At 36.4% G+C, this 20,204-nt stretch overlaps 2 protein-coding genes across 3 annotated transcripts in view; both read left to right on the top strand.

Moving 5' to 3' along the window:
* Positions 1–17,352, top strand: part of LOC110466978 (cartilage intermediate layer protein 1-like) — a 36,235-nt gene extending 18,883 nt beyond the window's left edge. The window contains exons 2-11 of one of the 2 annotated variants that reach the window (XM_021523815.1): positions 4,061–4,114; positions 4,845–4,943; positions 6,032–6,085; positions 6,970–7,026; positions 13,833–13,997; positions 14,283–14,447; positions 14,875–15,168; positions 15,433–15,541; positions 16,019–16,176; positions 16,818–17,352. In XM_021523815.1, coding sequence (XP_021379490.1) covers positions 4,061–4,114; positions 4,845–4,943; positions 6,032–6,085; positions 6,970–7,026; positions 13,833–13,997; positions 14,283–14,447; positions 14,875–15,168; positions 15,433–15,541; positions 16,019–16,176; positions 16,818–17,329 — 1,667 coding nt within the window. In that variant the 3' untranslated portion in view covers positions 17,330–17,352. The remainder of the gene's footprint in view (positions 1–4,060; positions 4,115–4,844; positions 4,944–6,031; positions 6,086–6,969; positions 7,027–13,832; positions 13,998–14,282; positions 14,448–14,874; positions 15,169–15,432; positions 15,542–16,018; positions 16,177–16,817) is intronic. The other variant, XM_021523816.1, reaches the window with a different exon arrangement.
* Positions 17,327–19,879, top strand: LOC110466979 (cartilage intermediate layer protein 1-like). The gene has a single exon (XM_021523817.1). The coding sequence runs from the start codon at positions 17,347–17,349 to the stop codon at positions 18,964–18,966; it is 1,620 nt and encodes a 539-aa protein (XP_021379492.1). The 5' UTR covers positions 17,327–17,346; the 3' UTR covers positions 18,967–19,879.
* The last annotated feature ends 325 nt before the right edge of the window (positions 19,880–20,204 follow it).

Genomic DNA, 20,204 nt, shown 5'->3' with positions numbered 1-20,204 from the left:
TACTATCTGAGAAATTGACCTACACTTAAAATTGAACCAAATCGGGATGGACGTATGGACATATACATACCTACAGACGGACAAGGGTAAATCAATGTGTAAAGTTTTAGATATGTGCAAGCCATGCTCACATTATGCTTACTTGTTATTAAATTGCTTAACTTTAGGGCTTAAACAAGTAATTTGACACAGCTTGAATGATCTTAGCAGACTTTGTTCCTCTTACACTTACACATGTCTCAGATGATACAATTTTGAGTCCATCTTCACCATTTCTATTGTAGGCAAGTTCCAAGTTATGGAAAGACAAATGACTACCAGCAGCTTTCCTGGTCACACCTTTGCTCAAAATTTTCTTTTCTACAAGATCATTGTAAGATGAAATATTTTTCTTTATACACATAGAGTAAGCAAGGGAGGATAAAACATAATTACAATCAAAAGCAGCTTCAGAAAATGAGTGAACACAAACATTGCTTTCATCAACTAACAGCTGTAGAGATGTGACATACTCTAAGGCATCATGTGCATTGTAATCATTACCTGTTACAACTTAATATATACATTTTCTTGTGCATATGAAGACAATTTTTTTTTACAAATTCTGAAATAAAAAAAAATAAAAAAAATCCAATGCATTAAATAACAAAGGCCAATCAAAAACTTAAATGTTATGTCCAGCAAGGAAAACTTGTTTGAGAACAGGATATACTGGATGAGGTTACCACTTTGCCATGGTGATACATTCTGCTCCCTGAAATGGATATGCCTGTGATATCTGATGCACCGTTAGAAATAGGTTGTTTCTGAAAGACTAGATGCTCCATTTCTTGTCACCTGCTGCCATCTGTGTGATGTGAGAAGTCTGTGCTGAAAAAAATTGATAAACATTCAAGCTGAGTTTAAAATATGCCTGAGTTGGTGGTGATTATTTAGTCATTTGGTATATGTTATAACTAAACTGCTACTTTCAAATATAACATTATGTGAATGTGCATTTTAAGTTGGGAAAAACAAGTTTTCTGCAAAAAGAGGTAAAATAAATGATGAAAACTAGATGTGTCATTATGACACTGATGCCCCGCCCACAACAAACTTCTATGACAATGATGTTTTTGAAGTTAAAGGTCATCAACTCAAAGTTCTTATAGCAACAATCAAGTCAATATCTTGAAATTTTCTTTCATTTCATATTCCCATTCACTTACATAGTTTGAGTAAACACTATGATAAAAGTATAATTTTGCTAAATAAATACCTGCTTCATTTTGCCTTGCTAGCAGTGTCCATTTACTGACATGAGGGATATTCAGCTCCGAAAGAAGACTAATGACTTGCCTCTCGCCAATGCCGGCATGTATCATAGCTAGAAAATAGATATCATCTTTTCATTTTCAAATTCATTTTGTCATGTTTGTTATATAACTTTGTGATTAAATGTTTTAGTCATCTCCTTCATGGTAAAATATTTAACATAAAGTGACTTCCTGTGGTATAATTCCGATATTTACCCCTCAATGAATTAAATCTTAAATATTGTTTGTATCCCTTTCTAAAAAGTAAGTGTTTCATAGGTTGGGTTCACACATTTGAGTGAAATTTCTATTTTTTGGGTGCCCAACCAATTACTGGGATCAACATTATGTTTAACTTGGTGTCTAGTAAAAGTTGAAAGTTATATTAGATCAAGTGGCAGCCAAGGTCACAAATTTAGTATATCCAAGAAATATCTAAAATACAAAAGTCCAAATTACACTGTATAATTTATTAAGATTTACATTTGTGCTAAGAAATACCTGATGTGACCTTTGTGCAATTAGCATCCCAAATCCTGTTGTGTCTTTTACTTAATTGGTTATCAGTGACATTCATATTTTTTTTTTGATTTTGAACCTCAACTTAATTATAGCTGATAATCCATCCATAATTGATCATGGCTGTAGCATGGTGCAGGCCACAATTACTGCATGCTGACAATGCATCTGCCAACACTCCCAATTCTACCACATGTCAACCACCTCTCCATACATCTTCTCTGGTACTTAATGTCCCTTCCTCTACAACTAAACCTCCATCCAAAATGACAACTGGCTCACTAGTACTGTTGATGCTGTCATAATTGTGATCTAGTGCGTGCACTTCCTGTAGCTCTACTATCTCTTCATTTCATCGTGCGATTCTGTCACATCTTTAATACTTTCGTAGAATTTCTTTAATACCTCCTTTGCCTTTCCCTGTCTTTCCTTTGCCTTATTTGTTTTGAAATACGCCCTTTTCTTAACTTTACCCATTTTGACCGCTCAAGATTGTTGTCGTCTGTCAATTCGTCAACAATGGCGCCGAAAATGGGGTTGAGTACCTCGTAAAACACCTCAACTTGTTTGATATTTTTGTAGTTATTCATTTAACACATTTACTTATTAATTCCATTTTATTAGGCCTTATTGATAACGCCTGAGGAATAAAATGGTGATACTATCTTCATATGTTACCGAATGTTTACATCTTGACAAAATTGTAGTAAGAGTTACCTCCCGTAGACCGTGCCGATTTCAGACACCGCACTACATCCTTAATACTAACAGTTGTCGTGACGGCTGTTGTGGGCGATAGTATACATGGGTAACGCAGTTGTTAGAACAGTACTGTTACATTATATGTAGGTGCAGGTTATGATATAGCGTCCACATTGTAATGTGTTGACACGGTTTATGGGCGTTCTCGTCATATAGCTTTAACATATGAATATTTTTTAATAAATATTAACCAAATATGCCTACCGATTAATATTCAATCAGGAAGATTAGTTTTGCATTGACAGTCCTATCTTATGACTTGGATTCAGATAATGAATTAAGGTAAGGTAAACAGTAACGCGATCATTATACAAATTTATCTCATCATTACTTGCTGCAACGCGATCATTATACAAATTTATCTCATCATTACTTGCTTCAAAAAATGGCAAACTGTTACGTTCATCAGAGAAGGATATTAAAATGTTTTGAATGGGTTTTATTCTGTATTTAATGTTTATTAAGGCTCGATTTGTTCTATTGTTATAAGCAAGCTTTCTGGTAAGTTCCATTATGAGTTTCTACCTACCTTTACACGGCTTGTATAACGCAACAACAGTACTGCTGTTTAAAGCCCCATTTTTGTTTATTATAAGTAATAGGATATTAACTGAACACTTGTATGGATATATACATACTGTGAAATCAGATATTTCGAAGGGCAAACATTTCGTGGTTTTTCCGACACCTTTTCGTTGGTAAATGACGAGTACCTATTGAAATGGAAAATTTCTTTTCAATCAAACTTGTAACTACGTCATGGACCTCTGGGGTGAAGATTACTCACCAACAAAATTGAAAACTCAACTAAAATAAGTAATATCAAAATAATCCCATGTTTTATTGATGTCAACACCAGCCGTACGTACAGGCAAGTCAGTGGTGACTTCATGATCCTAGTCAAAGAGAGTTCTGATGTGTTTGAGGTTGTCTCTGTTGCTACTCCCAATCATCAGTAAATTTGCCTTATTGTAGCGGCCGCTGTAACCAAACTATACCTTATGTCCGAAACCCCCCCAAAAAAACACTATTTAGAGGAAAGAGGTAGATAGAAGCGATGATATCGGGACTACTGTACACATTATTACTGAAGACTTAAAGTTATCAGAAAGGGTTTTTAGATGGCCCTGACATAAATAGCTGTGCAAACTGATTGTAATGTTACAAAAGAGTGTGAGAACGCGTGTAAAAATCTAAACATATTTCTATCATATTTTTGTTACTTTTTTATAAAAACAAATAATTTGTATTCATTTGCATTAGCCACTCCTTAATCTTGATTTTGATTAACTAAACCTCTTTCCATTTTGTTGTATGCCGGTCTTCCCTTTTTATTTATTTTCTTTCGTTTGCGATCGGAGGCTTCCATATGATCACAACTCCGTATTTGTAGAAAGCCTCTTGGTTGGTGTTTGGGTTCTCGACATAATACCAAACATTCATAATGTTGTTGTATAATATTTTTTTATTTTTTTATTCTTTAGGTAGCCCAACAGCATCAACACCCACTACGACCACAGCAAGTTCCATTACAACAGGTAATAATAGTTTCTTACAGATTGTTGCTTTATGGGGAAGACAGGCTGCGTTATGGATTCGTTGCCCGTACCTGAGCCCGAATAGTTCTCACGTTTATACCCTGGTCTGGTACAGCCAACTATCTATGAAATCGGGATATTAAACAGTATTGTTACCTCCTTCCATAACATTATTTACACATTTATACCCTGGTACAACTCAAAATCTATCAAAGCGGGATTTTAAACTAAATGTATATTGTTTCTACCTTCCATGTAACTACCTACATTCCATTTCTACGAAAACATCAGTATAATGCCTTAGAAATAAAATAAAACAGCGAAATTTTATCTTTACAGATCTAACCGGATGATTGTAAAAAAACAATATTGTCTAACAATTCTGATGTACAGACGAAAAACTCCATCCCATATTTAATTATCATCTTAGTTTCTGTGGTTTTATTTATGTTTTCCTATTTTCTAGCTGTTGTAGTTGTTGTTATTGCAAGTAACACGTTTTAAGTATATTTCCAGTAAAAGAGCGATGTGAAATTTCCCTGTATACCACAATTGGTACCTTCTAGATAACAAAGTGCCTGAATACTTCTCACATGTAAACACCCCATGGCCCTGGTTCACGTTCAAGTAATCATACCTGAGTGATTTCCTTACTGCGGCTTTATCTTTATTTCTCCTCGACATTTGACATAATAATACGTCCTGAATATGTGTAAACGTAATTACATAGGTCCTCAACTCTCAAGTAGTACTCAGAATACAGGTGGAGGTGAGGAGACAACAGCCGTCAGTACTTCTGGATTAGAGTCAACCACACCGGCAACAGGGGGCAAGTATTTAACGTGTTATCAAATTAATATTTCTATTTACATGCCACGTAATTAGAAAATACACATTTGAGTTGGTAGTTTTGGTAAATTTATGATTTCTACCAATGTTGTAATTTGAATATGATTTGAAAATATTTTGTTACTTTTTTGCCATTATCCATTTTGCTTGTAATGAAACTTGTATATTACTGTTAAAAGCCCCCATTTTGTTGATCATTATTAGTAGGATATTTACTGAACACTTACAGGGATAAATATATACTGTGAAATCAGATATATCGTACGGCCGACGACATTTCGTGGTTTTACTGACACCTTGTCGTTGGAACATGACCTCGTTGATTACGCGAACCCATTAAAACTGAAATTTGCTTTAAAATCAAACGTGTAGCTACGTCATGGACCTCGGGGGTGCAGATTACCCACGAAATCAACAAAATTAAAAACACAACGAGAATAAGTAATATTAAAATAATCCCATGTTCTATTGATGTCAACACCAGCCGTATGTACAGGCAAGTCAGTGGTGACTTCATGATCCTGGTCAGAGAGAGTTCTGTTGTGTTTGAGGTTTTTCTGTTGCTACGCTTGCCATAAGTAAACGTGCCTTATTGAAGCGGCCGCCGTGACCCAACCTGGTCTTAAAATAATGAGGTTCTTAACAACGATATCTAAAATGTCAGAAAAAAGAGAGAAAAAACGCTAATTAGAATAAAGAGGTAGATAGAAGCGATGATGTAGGGACTACTGTATGCACTATTACTAACGACAACGTTATCAGAAAGGGTTTATAGATGGCCTTGACATAAATAGCTCTATAAACTGATTGTAATGTAACCAAAAAGAGTGTAAGAATACGTGTACAAATCTAAACATCATTCTATCATATGTTTGTTCCTTTTTTATAAGAACAAATAATTTATTTCCTTTCTTTGGCGATCGTAGACTTCCATATGATCACAACTCCCTATTTGTCAAAAGCCTCTTGATTGGTGTTTGGGTTCGTGACATTATACCAAACATTCATAATGTTGTTTAATAATTTTTATGTAATGTATAATATTTTTATCTATTTTTTATTTTTTAGGTAAAACATCAGCATCAACATCCACTACGACCACAGCAAGTTCCCCTACAACAGGTAATACTGACCTTAATAATAGTTTCTCACTGATTTTTAATAATATTGCTGTAAGGGGAAGACATGATGCGTTATGGAATCGTTGTCCGTACCTGAGCGATGAAAATGTTTTCTTCATACCAGAAGTGGTACAATTTTCGATAGTAGAGTTCCCGAATAGTTCTCACATTTATACCCTGGTCTGGTACAGCCAACAATCTATCAAATCGGTATATTAAACCGTATTGCTACCTCCTTCCATTCAACTATTTACACATCTCACATTTATAGCACTGTCTGGTATAATAAACCGTATTGTTACCTCCTTCCGTTTAACTAATGACACATCTCACATTTATACCCTGGTACAACTCATAATCTATCAAACCGGGATTTTAATCTACATGTATATTGTTGCTTCCTTCCATGTAACAATCGACATTCCATTTCAACGAAAACATCAGTATAATGTCTAAGAAATAACAAATCCAAAAAATTACGAGTTTTTTCTATATAGATCTAACCGGATGATTGTAAAAAACCCAATAACACATTTGATGTACAGACCAAAACTTTCATCCTATACTTAGATATCATCTTAGTTTTTGTTGTTTTATTTTTGTTTTCCTATTTTCTAGCTGTTGTAATTGTTGTTATTGTAAGTAATGCGTTTTTAAGATATTACCAGTAAAGGAGCGATGAAAAATGCCCCTTTATACCAGACGTGCTACCTTCTAGATAACAAAGTGCCTTGGTAATTATCACATCTATGCATTCCATGGTTCTGGTACATGCTCAAGTAATTATACTTAATTGATTTCCTGACTGCGGCTTTATTTTAATTTCTCCTCAACACTTGACATATTTTGATACGTACTGAATAATGTGTAAATATAATTACATAGGTCCTCAACTCACAAACAGTACTTCAGGATTAGAGACAACCACTACGGCACCAGGTAGTAAGTATCTGACGTTTTATCAAGTACGCATTTCTATTTACATGCCCAATAATCAAAAATAAACATTTGAGGTTGGATTAGTGGTTAATAAATGATTTCTACCAATATTGTAATTAAAGTTTAAAGAAATCCACGTTTTTATTGTGTCTGTCTATGATGTTCGAAGTTGTGCCAAGTTAACTGTAAACACTGTAACCTGCAAAATATGTTAAGATCGTTACATCATAATGCGTGATCATCCCATTTTTAAAATGATCTATTGTCATATAATTTTTGCCTTTTTTTGTTTTTTGTTTGTTCAAGTTGTTCTTTAAACATGTATACTGTTAAAATCATTCAGTAGGCAACTTGGATTGTATTATATGTTTACATACAGGTAAAAAACGATAAATTGATAAAACAACTTAAAGAAAAACAATCAGTCAGCGATGACGAACACACGTGCCACGATCCCCGGGAATATGCTTGATCAAGCACCAATAATACAATATTAATTAGAGATCCATGTAAGATGAGTAACCTCTTAATTTCGTTCTGGATGAAACTGTAGCACAAGTAGGCGAGTACACTTCCGTTGATCAATTAGCTGAGATGGTTAAAGGGACAGTACAACAGTTTGAAGTCAATGGTTCCATCTGTTATGGTTTTCTTTTCATAAATCTATAAAATTTTAGTCATGCCAGAAAGAAACCCGTTCTTTGAGCGCAGTTCTTGGCCGTAGTACGGGGAGCTTTCATATGAATGGATATTAGTATGCTGGTACAAATTGAGTTGTTGATACATATTGGATTGTTGATACACTTTGGGTTGTTGCTACATTTTAGGTTGTTTTTACAAATTGGGTTGTTGTAACACATTGGGTTGTTGTTACATATTGGGTTGTTGTTACACATTGGGTTGTTGTTACACATTAGGTTGTTGTCACACATTGGGTTGTTGTCACACATTGGGTTATTGTTACACATATGGTTGTTGTAACATTCGGTTATTGTTACACATGGGGTTGTTGTTACAAATTAGGTTGTTGTTACACTTTAGATTGTTGTTACACATTTGGTTGTTGTCACACATTAGGTTGTTGTTACACATTGGGTTGTTGTCACACAGAGGGTTGTTGTTACATATTAAGTCGTTGTTACACATTGGGTTGTTGTCACACATTGGGTTGTTGTTACATATTAGGTTGTTGTCACATATTAGGTTGTTGTTACACATTGGGTTGTTGTCACACATTGGGTTGTTGTTACACATTGGGTTGTTGTAACAAATTAGGTTGTTGTCACACATTGGGTTGTTGTTACACATCGGGTTGTTGTCATACATTGGGTTGTTTTTACATATTAGGTTCTTGTTACACATTGGGTTGTTGTCAAAAATTGGGTTGTTGTAACATTTTGGGTTGTTGTTACATATTGGGTTGTTGTTAAATATTAGGTTGTTGTCACACATTGGGTTGTTGTCACACATTTGGTTGTTGTCACACATTAGGTTATTGTTACACATTGGGTTGTTGTTACGCATGAGGTTGTTGTCACACATAGGGTTGTTGTCACACATTGGGTTGTTGTTACATATTGGGTTGTTGTTAAATATTAGGTTGTTGTCAAACATTGGGTTGTTGTCACACATTTGGTTGTTGTCACACATTAGGTTATTGTTACACATATGGTTGTTGTAACAAATTACGTTGTTGTCAAACATTGGGTTGTTGTTAAACATTGGGTTGTTGTCACACATTGGGTTGTTTTTACATTTTGTGTTGTTGTAACAAATTAGGTTGTTGTCACACATTGGGTTGTTTTTACATATTAGGTTGTTGTTACACATTGGGTTGTTGTCACACATTGGGTTGTTGTAACATATTAGGTTGTTGTTACACATTGAGTTGTTGTCACACATTGGGTTGTTGTCACAAATTGGGTTGTTGTCACACATTAGGTTGTTGTCACACATAGGGTTGTTGTCACACATTGGGTTGTTGTTACATTTTAGGTTGTTGTTACACATTGGGTTGTTGTCACACATTGGGTTGTTGTCACACATTGGGTTGTTGTTACATTTTAGGTTGTTGTTACACATTGGGTTGTTGTCACACATTAGGTTATTGTTACACATTGGGTTGTTGTTACGCATGAGGTTGTTGTCACACATAGGGTTGTTGTCACACATTGGGTTGTTGTTACATTTTAGGTTGTTGTTACACATTGGGTTGTTGTCACACATTAGGTTATTGTTACACATTGGGTTGTTGTTACGCATGAGGTTGTTGTCACACATAGGGTTGTTGTCACACATTGGGTTATTGTTACACATATGGTTTTTGTAACAAATTAAGTTGTTGTCAAACATTGGGTTGTTGTTAAACATTGGGTTGTTGTCACACATTGGGTTGTTGTTACATTTTGGGTTGTTGTCACACATTGGGTTGTTGTTACATATTTGGTTGGTGTCACACATTGGGTTGTTGTTACTTATTAGGTTGGTGTTACATATTTGGTTGTTGTCACACATTGGGTTGTTGTTACATATTGGGTTGTTGTTACACATATGGTTGTTGTTAAACATTAGGTTGTTGTCACACATTGGGTTGTTTTCACACATTGGGTTATTGTTACACATATGGTTGTTGTTACAAATTAGGTTGTTGTCACACATTGGGTTGTTGTTACACATTGGGTTGTTGTCATGCATTGGGTTGTTGTTACATATAAGGTTGTTGTTCCACATTGGGTTGTTGTCACAAATTGGGTTGTTGTTACATATTGGGTTGTTGTTACATATTAGGTTGTTGTCACACATTGGGTTGTTGTTACACATTGGGTTGTTGTCACACATTGGGTTGTTGTCACACATTGGGTTGTTGTTACACATTGGGTTGTTGTCACACATTGGGTTGTTGTTACATGCATTGGGTTGTTGTTACATATAAGGTTGTTGTTCCACATTGGGTTGTTGTCACACATTGGGTTGTTGTTACATGCATTGGGTTGTTGTTACATATAAGGTTGTTCTTCCACATTGGGTTGTTGTCACAAATTGGGTTGTTGTTGCATATTGGGTTGTTGTTACATATTAGGTTGTTGTCACACATTGGGTTGTTGTTACGCATGAGGTTGTTGTTACACATTAGGTTGTTGTCACACATAGGGTTGTTGTCACACATAGGGTTGTTGTCACACATTGGGTTATTGTTACACATTGGGTTGTTGTTACATTTTGGGTTGTTGTTACGCATGAGGTTGTTGTTACACATAGGGTTGTTGTCACACATTGGGTTATTGCTACACATATGGTTGTTGTAAGAAATTAGGTTGTTGTCACACATTGGGTTGTTGTTAAACATTGGGTTTGTTGTCACACATTGGGTTGTTGTTACATATTGGGTTGTTGTCACACATTTGGTTATTGTTACACTTTGGGTTGTTGTTACGCATGAGGTTGTTGTCACACATAGGGTTGTTGTCACACATTGGGTTATTGATACAGATATGGTTGTTGTCACACATTGGGTTGTTGTTACATATTAGGTTGTTGTTACATATTTGGTTGTTGTCACACATTGGGTTGTAGTTACATATTGGGTTGTTGTCACACACATGGTTGTTGTTAAACATTAGGTTGTTTTACAAATTAGGTTGTTGTCACACATTGGGTTATTGTTACACTTTGGGTTGTTGTTACGCATGAGGTTGTTGTCACACATTGGGTTGTTGTCACACATCGGGTTGTTCTCACACATTAGGTTATTGTTACCCATTGGGATGTTGTTACGCATGGGGTTGTTGTTACACATAGGGTTGTTGTCACACATTGGGTTATTGTTACACATTGGGTTGTTGTTACGCCTGCGGTTGTTGTCACACATAGGGTTGTTGTCACACATGGGGTTATTATGAGGTTGTTGTCACACATTGGGTTGTTCTCACACATTAGGTTATTGTGACCCATTGGGATGTTGTTACGCATGGGGTTGTTGTTACACATAGGGTTGTTGTCCCACATTGGGTTATTGTTACCCATATGGTTGTTGTAACAAATTAGGTTGTTGGCACACATTGGGTTGTTGTTACATTTTAGGTTGTTGCTACACATTGGGTTGTTTTCATAAATTGGGTTGTTGTTACATATTGGGTTGTTGTTAAATATTAGGTTGTTGTACAACATTGGGTTGTTGTCACAAATTAGGTTGTTGTCACACGTTGGGTTGTTGTCACACATTGGGGTGTTGTTACACATTGGGTTATTGTTACACACATGGTTGTTGTAACAAATTAGGTTGTTGTTACGCATGAGGTTTTTGTCACACATTGGGTTGTTGTTACCCATTGGGTTGTTGTCTCTCATTAGGTTATTGTTACACATTGGGTTGTTGTTACGCTTGAGGTTGTTGTTACACATAGGGTTGTTGTCCCACATTGGGTTATTGTTACCCATATGGTTGTTGTAACAAATTACGTTGTTGTCATACATTGGGTTGTTGTTAGATATAACGTTGTTGCTACACATTGGGTTGTTGTCACAAATTGGGTTGTTGTCACACATTGGACGCATGGGGTTGTTGTTACACATTGGGTTGTTTGTTAGGTTGTTGTTTCATATTTGGTTGTTGTCACACATTGGGTTGCTGTTACACATTGGGTTGTTGTCACAAATTAGGTTGTTGTCACACGTTGGGTTGTTGTCACACATTGGGTGTAACATTTTGGGTTGTTGTTACATATTGGGTTGTTGTTACATATTGGGTTGTAGTTACATATTGGGTTGTTGTTACATATTAGGTTGTTGTTACACATTGGGTTGTGTTATTGTTACACATATGGTTGTTGTAACAAATTAGGTTGTTGTTACGCATGAGGTTGTTGTCACACATTGGGTTGTTGTCACACATTGGGTTATTGTTACACATTGGGTTGTTGTTACGCATGAGGTTGTTGTCACACATTGGGTTGTTGTTACACATATGGTTGTTGTTACAAATTAGGTTTTTGTCACACATTGGGTTGTTGTTACACATATGGTTGTTGTTACAAATTAGGTTTTTGTCACACATTGGGTTGTTGTTACACATTTGGTTGTTGTCATGCATTGGGTTGTTGTTACATATAAGGCTGTTGTTCCACATTGGGTTGTTGTCACAAATTGGGTTGTTGTTACATATTGGGTTGTAGTTACATATTGGGTTGTTGTTACATATTAGGTTGTTGTCACACATTGGGGTGTTGTTACACATTGGGTTATTGTTACACATATGGTTGTTGTTACAAATTAGGTTGTTGTCACACATTTGGTTGTTGTTACACATTGGGTTGTTGTCATGCATTGGGTTGTTGTTACATATAAGGTTGTTGTTACACATTGGGTTGTTGTCATGCATTGGGTTGTTGTTACATATAAGGCTGTTGTTCCACATTGGGTTGTTGTCACAAATTGGGTTGTTGTTACATATTGGGTTGTAGCTACATATTGGGTTGTTGTTACATATTAGGTTGTTGTCACACATTGGGGTGTTGTTACACATTGGGTTATTGTTACACATATGGTTGTTGTAACAAATTACGTTGTTGTCAAACATTGGGTTGTTGTTACATATTAGGTTGTTGTCACACCTTGGGTTGTTGTTACACATTGAGTTATTGGTACACATATGGTTGTTGTAACAAATTAGGTTGTTGTTTCGCATGAGGTTGTTGTCACACATTGGGTTGTTTTCACACATTGGGTTATTGTTACACATATGGTTGTTGTAACAAATTACTGTCACACATTGGGTTGTTGTTACATATTGGGTTGTTGTTACACATTGGGTTGTTGTCACACATTAGGTTATTGTTACACATTGGGTTGTTGTTACGCTTGAGGTTGTTGTTACACATAGGGTTGTTGTCACCCATGGGGTTATTGTTACACATTGGGTTTGTTGTCACACGTTGGGTTGTTGTTACATATTGGGTTGTTGTCAGACATATTGTTGTTGTTAAACATTAGGTTGTTGTCACACATTGGGTTGTTGTTACACATTGAGTTATTGGTACACATATGGTTGTTGTAACAAATTAGGTTGTTGTCACCCATTGGGTTGTTGTTACACATTGGGTTATTGTTGCACATATGGTTGTTGTAACAAATTAGGTTGTTGTCACCCATTGGGTTGTTGTTACACATTGGGTTATTGTTACACATATGGTTGTTGTAACAAATTACTGTCACACATTGGGTTGTTGTTACATATTGGCTTGTTGTCACACATTGGGTTATTGTTACACATATGGTTGTTGTTACAAATTAGGTTGTTGCCACACATTGGGTTGTTGTTACACATTGGGTTATTGTTACACATATGGTTGTTGGTACAAATTAGGTTGTTGTCACACATTGGGTTGTAGTTACACATTGGGTTGTTGTCATACATTGGGTTGTTGTTACATATAAGGTTGTTGTTACACATTGGGTTGTTGTCACAAATTGGGTTGTTGTTACATATTGGGTTGTAGTTACATATTGGGTTGTTGTTACATATTAGGTTGTTGTCACACATTGGGTTGTTGTTACACATTGAGTTATTGTTACACATCTGGTTGTTGTAACAAATTAGGTTGTTGTCACACATTGGGTTGTTGTTACATATTAGGTTGTTGTTACATATTGGGTTGTTGTCACAAATTGAGTTGTTGTTACGCATGAGGTTGTTGTTACAAATTAGGTCGTTGTTGACACGCAACATACCACAACAATATTGAGATACGTTTTTCTTTCATCCTTCAATTAAAAATAACGCTGTATCATATGATATCATACACAATCGACAGCCAATGGAACATGGAATAAATGGGGATCGTGGACGTCCTGTGGAGCCACTTGTGGAACCGGATATCACACAAGATACAGAACCTGTCGTCGTTCATCGACGAGTGACCCGATCTGCCAGGGCGAATATGTGGAGACGACAGCATGTTCAGTGGCAACTTGTCCAGGTACTGTAATTGTCTAACCAACTTACGGCCTCTAACCAAGAGACATTGCAAAGTATTTGATTGAAAATTATTACATAATAAATTCATCCGTGTATTATTTAGATATAGTATTGGGCTGTTCTTTTCAGCAGACTCTTATCATTCCTTTGATTTTATTTGGTCAATAAGTAAATTGTATATAAGCCCCATGAAAGGGGAATAATCCTGGTCACAGAACAGGCCCCTGACGCCTTTTGAACGTAGTTAAGAACTGTTTTACATTCAAGCATTATTATTCCTATACAGTGTACGGAGTATGGACCACTTGGTTAGGCTGGGCAGTGTGTGACGTCACTTGTGGAGGAGGTACACAGTTAAGGACGAGAGTTTGTCAGAAGTCATCCTCCTCTTACCTTGACTGTGTTGGAAATTCGTCACAGTCTCAGACATGCAACACGTGGAGCTGTCCAGGTACGATCACTGATCCGAGGTAAACCTTACACATATTTAAGGGTTAGGAAATACTGATTGTGATAAAAAAAATGTGGAGAAATGGAAGGAAAAACTTGAGGATACCTTTTCTGGGAACAAATATTCGGAGTGTTGACGATATATGCATTATTTATCAATGTGAAGCTTGTTTTTTAAAAGACAGCAACAAGTCTAACATTGTCCATAACAAGGGAATAATACTGTACTACTGTCCAGCTAGTTTGTCCAGCGATGCACTAACATGCGACCGTGCACAAATGCAGTCACTGACCACGCTTATCGGCTGTAAACTCTGTTCGCCATTAGGATATTATTCCCTCTCGTATTAATCGGCTGTTACATAAATATCAGGTGTTAATAGATCACAGAAAAGAACTGATTTTTTGTGTTTTACCTTCCCTTTTAGATTGTTCTCAGACTTGTTCCACTGGTGTCCGCAACGCCGATTGTACAGCATGTGAATGTTTGTCTAACACTGTGCATGGAATTGTACGTAACCATGTCAACGTTCCCTTAAACGAGGCTTCAATCGCACACGCTAGCGTTCCATACAAAACGTTAGCAACAACCAATGAAACTGGTGGCTTTGTGTTAGACACGACATGTGAGGCTATAGAAATTGTCGTCACCAGGGCTGGCTACGCTGACGTCACTGTTGTAGTAACAGGCACTACCGTCACTGTACAGATGTCTCTCACAGGTAGACATCTTTTTCGTGTTAAATAATTAATGTGTAATAGTTGTTTAGTCCAGATTATCAAGTATAGTAAGACAGCATGGACTAGGTCTGGTAAAAGTAAATGATGGCTAGAAAAAACATGTTTGCAATTGTTCCTAACTATTGTACTAAATATTTGATCGGTGAATATATTGTGGTATTAAAAAGTTATTAATTGAAGTTGTAAATATATCATGTAGAAAGGTATAGAGAGACATTAGTTTTCAAACATTATATAACTTGTAGAGTACCCTGTCATCAGTATGAATCCAAAGTCCCGAGTCCGTCTCAAGGGAGAAAATGTCACGTTTTGTTGTGAAGCGTACGGAAATCCTGCTATCACCAGTTATGAATGGTATGTGGTCATATTACTCACCAATTGTACTAAATAAGATACAATGCAACGAAATGTTATAGACTTTATAACCATCAACCATAAACCCTATAGTCCAACACTACAACTAGTCACACTGTACAACTAGTCAAACTCTACACATTGTCCGATAATCCATTCGCCACCGACCCGATAATCAGTCCCACTTTACAACCAGTGGCTCATAGAATGTACTAGCTTTTCACCAGACATATCACAATTCGCTGTAAATGAATTATTAGGGCTTGCTGAACATAATCGTTATGCTTTATTAAAATTCTTACCAAACGAAAAAGGTGTTATTGGTTCAAGTCTGTTCTAAAAGCCTGGTTTGTTTTTGGAAAATTCTGCAAAAACGTATCATTGCTTTAGTTTCATATTTTTGAAACAAGAATTTCCAAAAACTATCAATGTTTAATTATATTGTTTAATGAGTATATAATCCTAATTTTATCTTAGGATGAAGGACGGTGTTTTGATTGACGATACAAAGTACCCGGATGGATACAATCTGACACTGAATGACGTCACTATAACCGACAGTGGCGAGTACAAGTGTCGCGCTAACAGCCCCGTGGGAGCTGTGTATTCAGCGTCAGCCCTGCTGACCGTGAAATGTAAGTCAAACTTTCACGTACTTTACAGTGATAGTGACTAGATCAATTACTGTATACTCACTTTTTATTACTATGTTTAGTATAATTGTTTACATGTATTCGCTTTTATAAAAACAGCGCTCTAATCACGGAGGCCGAAACAGGAAAAAATTAAACTGCAGCGAAAATTTCCCGGTTTACTTTAATGTATACTTTTCAACTTACCTTATTTGACAAGCAATATATATTTATAGTTAACATACATCATCAACAAAAAACGCATACAATAATTTCACAATGCATCTGATCGTTTTATAAGTTCATGTCATGTACCATATTTGTTTATTTGTAAAAAATGATATGAGAGTATGCAAGAGAGAAAAAGGGAGGAAGGCGCTAGATTTTTGTTCCGTTTATTGTAATGTTTTAGGAAAATCTGGGATTCAGAATAAGAAAAACTAAACAAAATAGCTCCTACATATCGTAGAGATGTAACGTATTATCAATATGCCAAAATATAGAGATGTCATGGGTGACAGCATATTGCACTACCCAAAAGGGATTGCGTTATGCATCCGACCCTGAAAACTAATTAGAGGACTTAGTTAAGGATATCAAGATAAAATAGTTTTACCTACACCATTGGTGTTCTTATTTTACAGCGACACAAGCCGAGTTTTGCGAGGATGCATATGAAGAGAGAAAAATAAGTCTTCCATCCGACTGTGTTCAGCCTGACAATACAACTCTGTATGAAGTTGGAGGATGCGCCAGGAAGACATGTCGCAGTTCCAACAATGAAGATGGATTATGTGGTCCTAGCAAGAAGTTCTGCTGCACACCTTCTGCAGACGAAGAACGGACGATCCAGTGCAGTGACTATACCCTGGAGGTGATCGTTGTAACTGGATGCTCCTGTGGCGAATGTTCGTCTGCTGATATCAAAGTACAAGGCCAGGTCAATGGACTCAATACTGGTGACGCGTTACGTCTCGGTACAGTATACGTGAATGGGTCATCTGTAGCGAGGACTACATTTACTGGTGTGTTTTCATTCACTCTACCCGCCGGTACCTTAAGCGTAGCGCTAACGATAGAATACACTGTCTTCAAAACCTTATTGACAACCACAAGAGTTCTTACATTTGGTGAAACAATGGAAGGTTCAGTGTAACAAAAAAAATTACGCTGATGGAAGCAACGCCTCGCATTAACATTTCATCATATGTCGAAAACACAGTTTCGATGGGAAACATTAGTGGTATGCCGGCCCTAGCAGAGATGACAATATCTAAAAACTCCTACGTGGACGCGTCCGGCAACCCTTACAACGGAGTGGTAAAGGCTAGTGTGAACATATTTGACCCAAGAAACCTAAGTAGTATATCAGCTGCGCCCGGAACGTTTGAATTCACTGATGCAGAGGGTGACACACAGGATCTTCAGACCTTTGGTGTTGTTGTCATAGATTTAGAAGATGAATATGAAAACAAATTGAACGTTGTCGGAAACGTGACCATCACACTTGACGCTACCCTTGTTGAAAGTACGTATTCCGGAAATGTTACTGATGCTAAGCTTTGGGGACTCAACAAAGTGACTGGACAATGGGAAGAGGTAGGATCTATGGTCGTAGAGACATCAAAACGACGCAAGAGGCAAACTGATGGAAGAACCTATATCGTGGGACAGGTTTCCATAAGTGCATTCGAGGCTATCAACCTAGACTGCTATAGCGGATTCAGCAGATGCTACTTTAAAACATCGGTAACAGACACAAATAATGACCCAGTTAATGGCTACACTGTTCGAGTCATACATATGACGAATCCCGGGGAAAAGTATAATAGTACGTCAGAGTATGTTACGGCGGTCAAGGACATTTCTAGTAGCAGTGGGTATGACATGTTCACATTTTGTCGTTATGATGCTTGGGGATATGTCAAAGCGTACAGAATAGACGAGGAATATGAACCTGGACGTTCAGGTTTAAGTGGCCTATCATCGAAAGAGCGTTCCCGTCTGAATTATGAAACGACGACCAGTCCAATCAGCTTCAAATCGAAGTTCGTCTCATCTTATGATGGTCCTTGGTATACTAGTTGGTTTGCAGCTGCGTCTTCTTCCGCGACACAGTTTCGATTTTTCCAAAGTCGTTCAATTAATACAATCCAAAAATACACACTTATTGATACTGATCCATATGAAGGCATCACGAGACCAAACGAAATTGGACCGAAGTTATGGTATCCGTGTAAAAAACCGGCGAAATTTTCCAACTTTAAAATTTGTATGATAAAAATAGCTGTGCATGGACAAACATCAGGTCTTTCCTTCTCGGTTAAAAGTAAAGCTGGCCCAAAGAGTGGAATAGAGGACACAATCCTGGGAATTCGTACTGTCGCCGTAGAGAATGGTGGAGCTTGTATTGAATATAAATGCAGCGGCAATTTTCCTTTATATAAAAACGGATCATCTCCTTATGACCTTGGGGTGGAAAGCGATTATACAAAGATTGTTATAACACCCGTCGGTCGGTTTTGTACTGTGTCATGGGAAGGCGATATAAAATCAGAATCTCTCAACTCCGGATCAAGCAACATAGGAAGTGTTTCTCATGAATGGTTTATTCCGAACACAGAGGACCATGGCGTCTATTTTCAAGAAACAGAATTATATGACAAAGAAAAATTCGAACAACTACGGAAGGAAAACCTGGACATGTGTAAGGAAGGCGTCAAAGAGCCATCAAGTACAGCAAGTCCGAGTATGAACAAAGATAACCCGGCAGTCAAGTTTTCTTGTATATAACATATTCCGAAATAATGAATTCCGTTTATCATTTCTACTCGACGTGGAAATAATGAAAAGAAGCTACGAACAAATGTGAATCCTATGTAAAAACAAAACTGACAAGATTCTAAAGTGCTATGTGGGGTTAAATGCTCCATTTCGCATAGACTGGTCAATATGCAAACCTTCTGGATGTTATAAATTGCATGATAATAAACTTGAACAATAATTACATGTAGTTACCGGAGTCCACTATATATCGAAAAGTAGACAGGAATGATATCATAGAGCGTCTTCGTTCTATCAGATGAGTTTTGCTGTAAAAGTGCCGAAGCCCGATCTGAAATTCTAAAGACGTTATAGACTTATAAACGCAGGATTGTGTTTTAATGTAAAAATAGAAAAAAATGTATATATGCGTGTCGTTTTTTTCATAGAGATTATGATTTTAACAGGAATAACAAATAACAAATCATATATGGTTTTGTAAAGATATATGAAAAAATATGTTTATGATGTATATACTTTTTAGCGCAAAATTGACATATAATTGAAATATGAATTACTTTAGAGCAATGGATATATTGCATATTGATTTTCAATAGCCTTTCCCATTTTATTTTAGACATAAAACTCTTATCTGTTTAGGGTAGCTTCGAAAACATTTTAATATCTGATAAGATTTCGTCTTATTATCTTCATCAAAGAACCTTATTATAGACATCGGAACTCGACACAATTTAAAATAGTAATTAAGTTTTCTTTGTTGTTGCTGTATAAAATATTGTTCTGACTTGTTTTGTTCTATTTTTCTTAGAGAGAGAGCCGAACGGAAGACAATGTAAAAATCAAATTTTGACCAAAACAAAAAGTCCACTTTTACCATCTCCTTTCTTGTTGCTTAAATTGAATAAAGATGATATATAAGACGTTCTTTTGGTTCGTTTTGTGTTTGGATTGATGAACTGAACGAGAGACAGACGGGCAAATGGAAAGACAGAACGTAATAATCAAATTTAGTTTCACAACAAAAAATGTGTTCTTTCTGTACCTATAAGTGTTCAAATTAATTGAACAATAGTACGGTTAACTTCGGTATATGATTATGATAAATTGATCCCGGTTCGTTTCACCATGCTTTACAATACAATGCTACACAATACCAAAGTTAACCGTACTATCAGTCTATTAAGTTGAAAACTTATAGATAAAGAAAGATTATTATGCTTTATATTTGTATGCTACTTACAATCAAT

The sequence above is a fragment of the Mizuhopecten yessoensis genome, unplaced genomic scaffold (genome assembly GCF_002113885.1).
Source record: "Mizuhopecten yessoensis strain PY_sf001 unplaced genomic scaffold, ASM211388v2 scaffold11151, whole genome shotgun sequence".
NCBI lineage: Eukaryota > Metazoa > Mollusca > Bivalvia > Pectinida > Pectinidae > Mizuhopecten > Mizuhopecten yessoensis.
The sequence above is the reverse complement of the archived record's forward strand: the minus strand, read 5'-3'. Positions and strand labels throughout refer to the sequence as shown.

What these genes read in the sequence shown, in the direction of transcription:
- LOC110466979 (XM_021523817.1), top strand. Translation starts at nt 17,347, where the DNA reads ATGGAAGCAACGCCTCGCATTAACATTTCATCATATGTCGAAAACACA.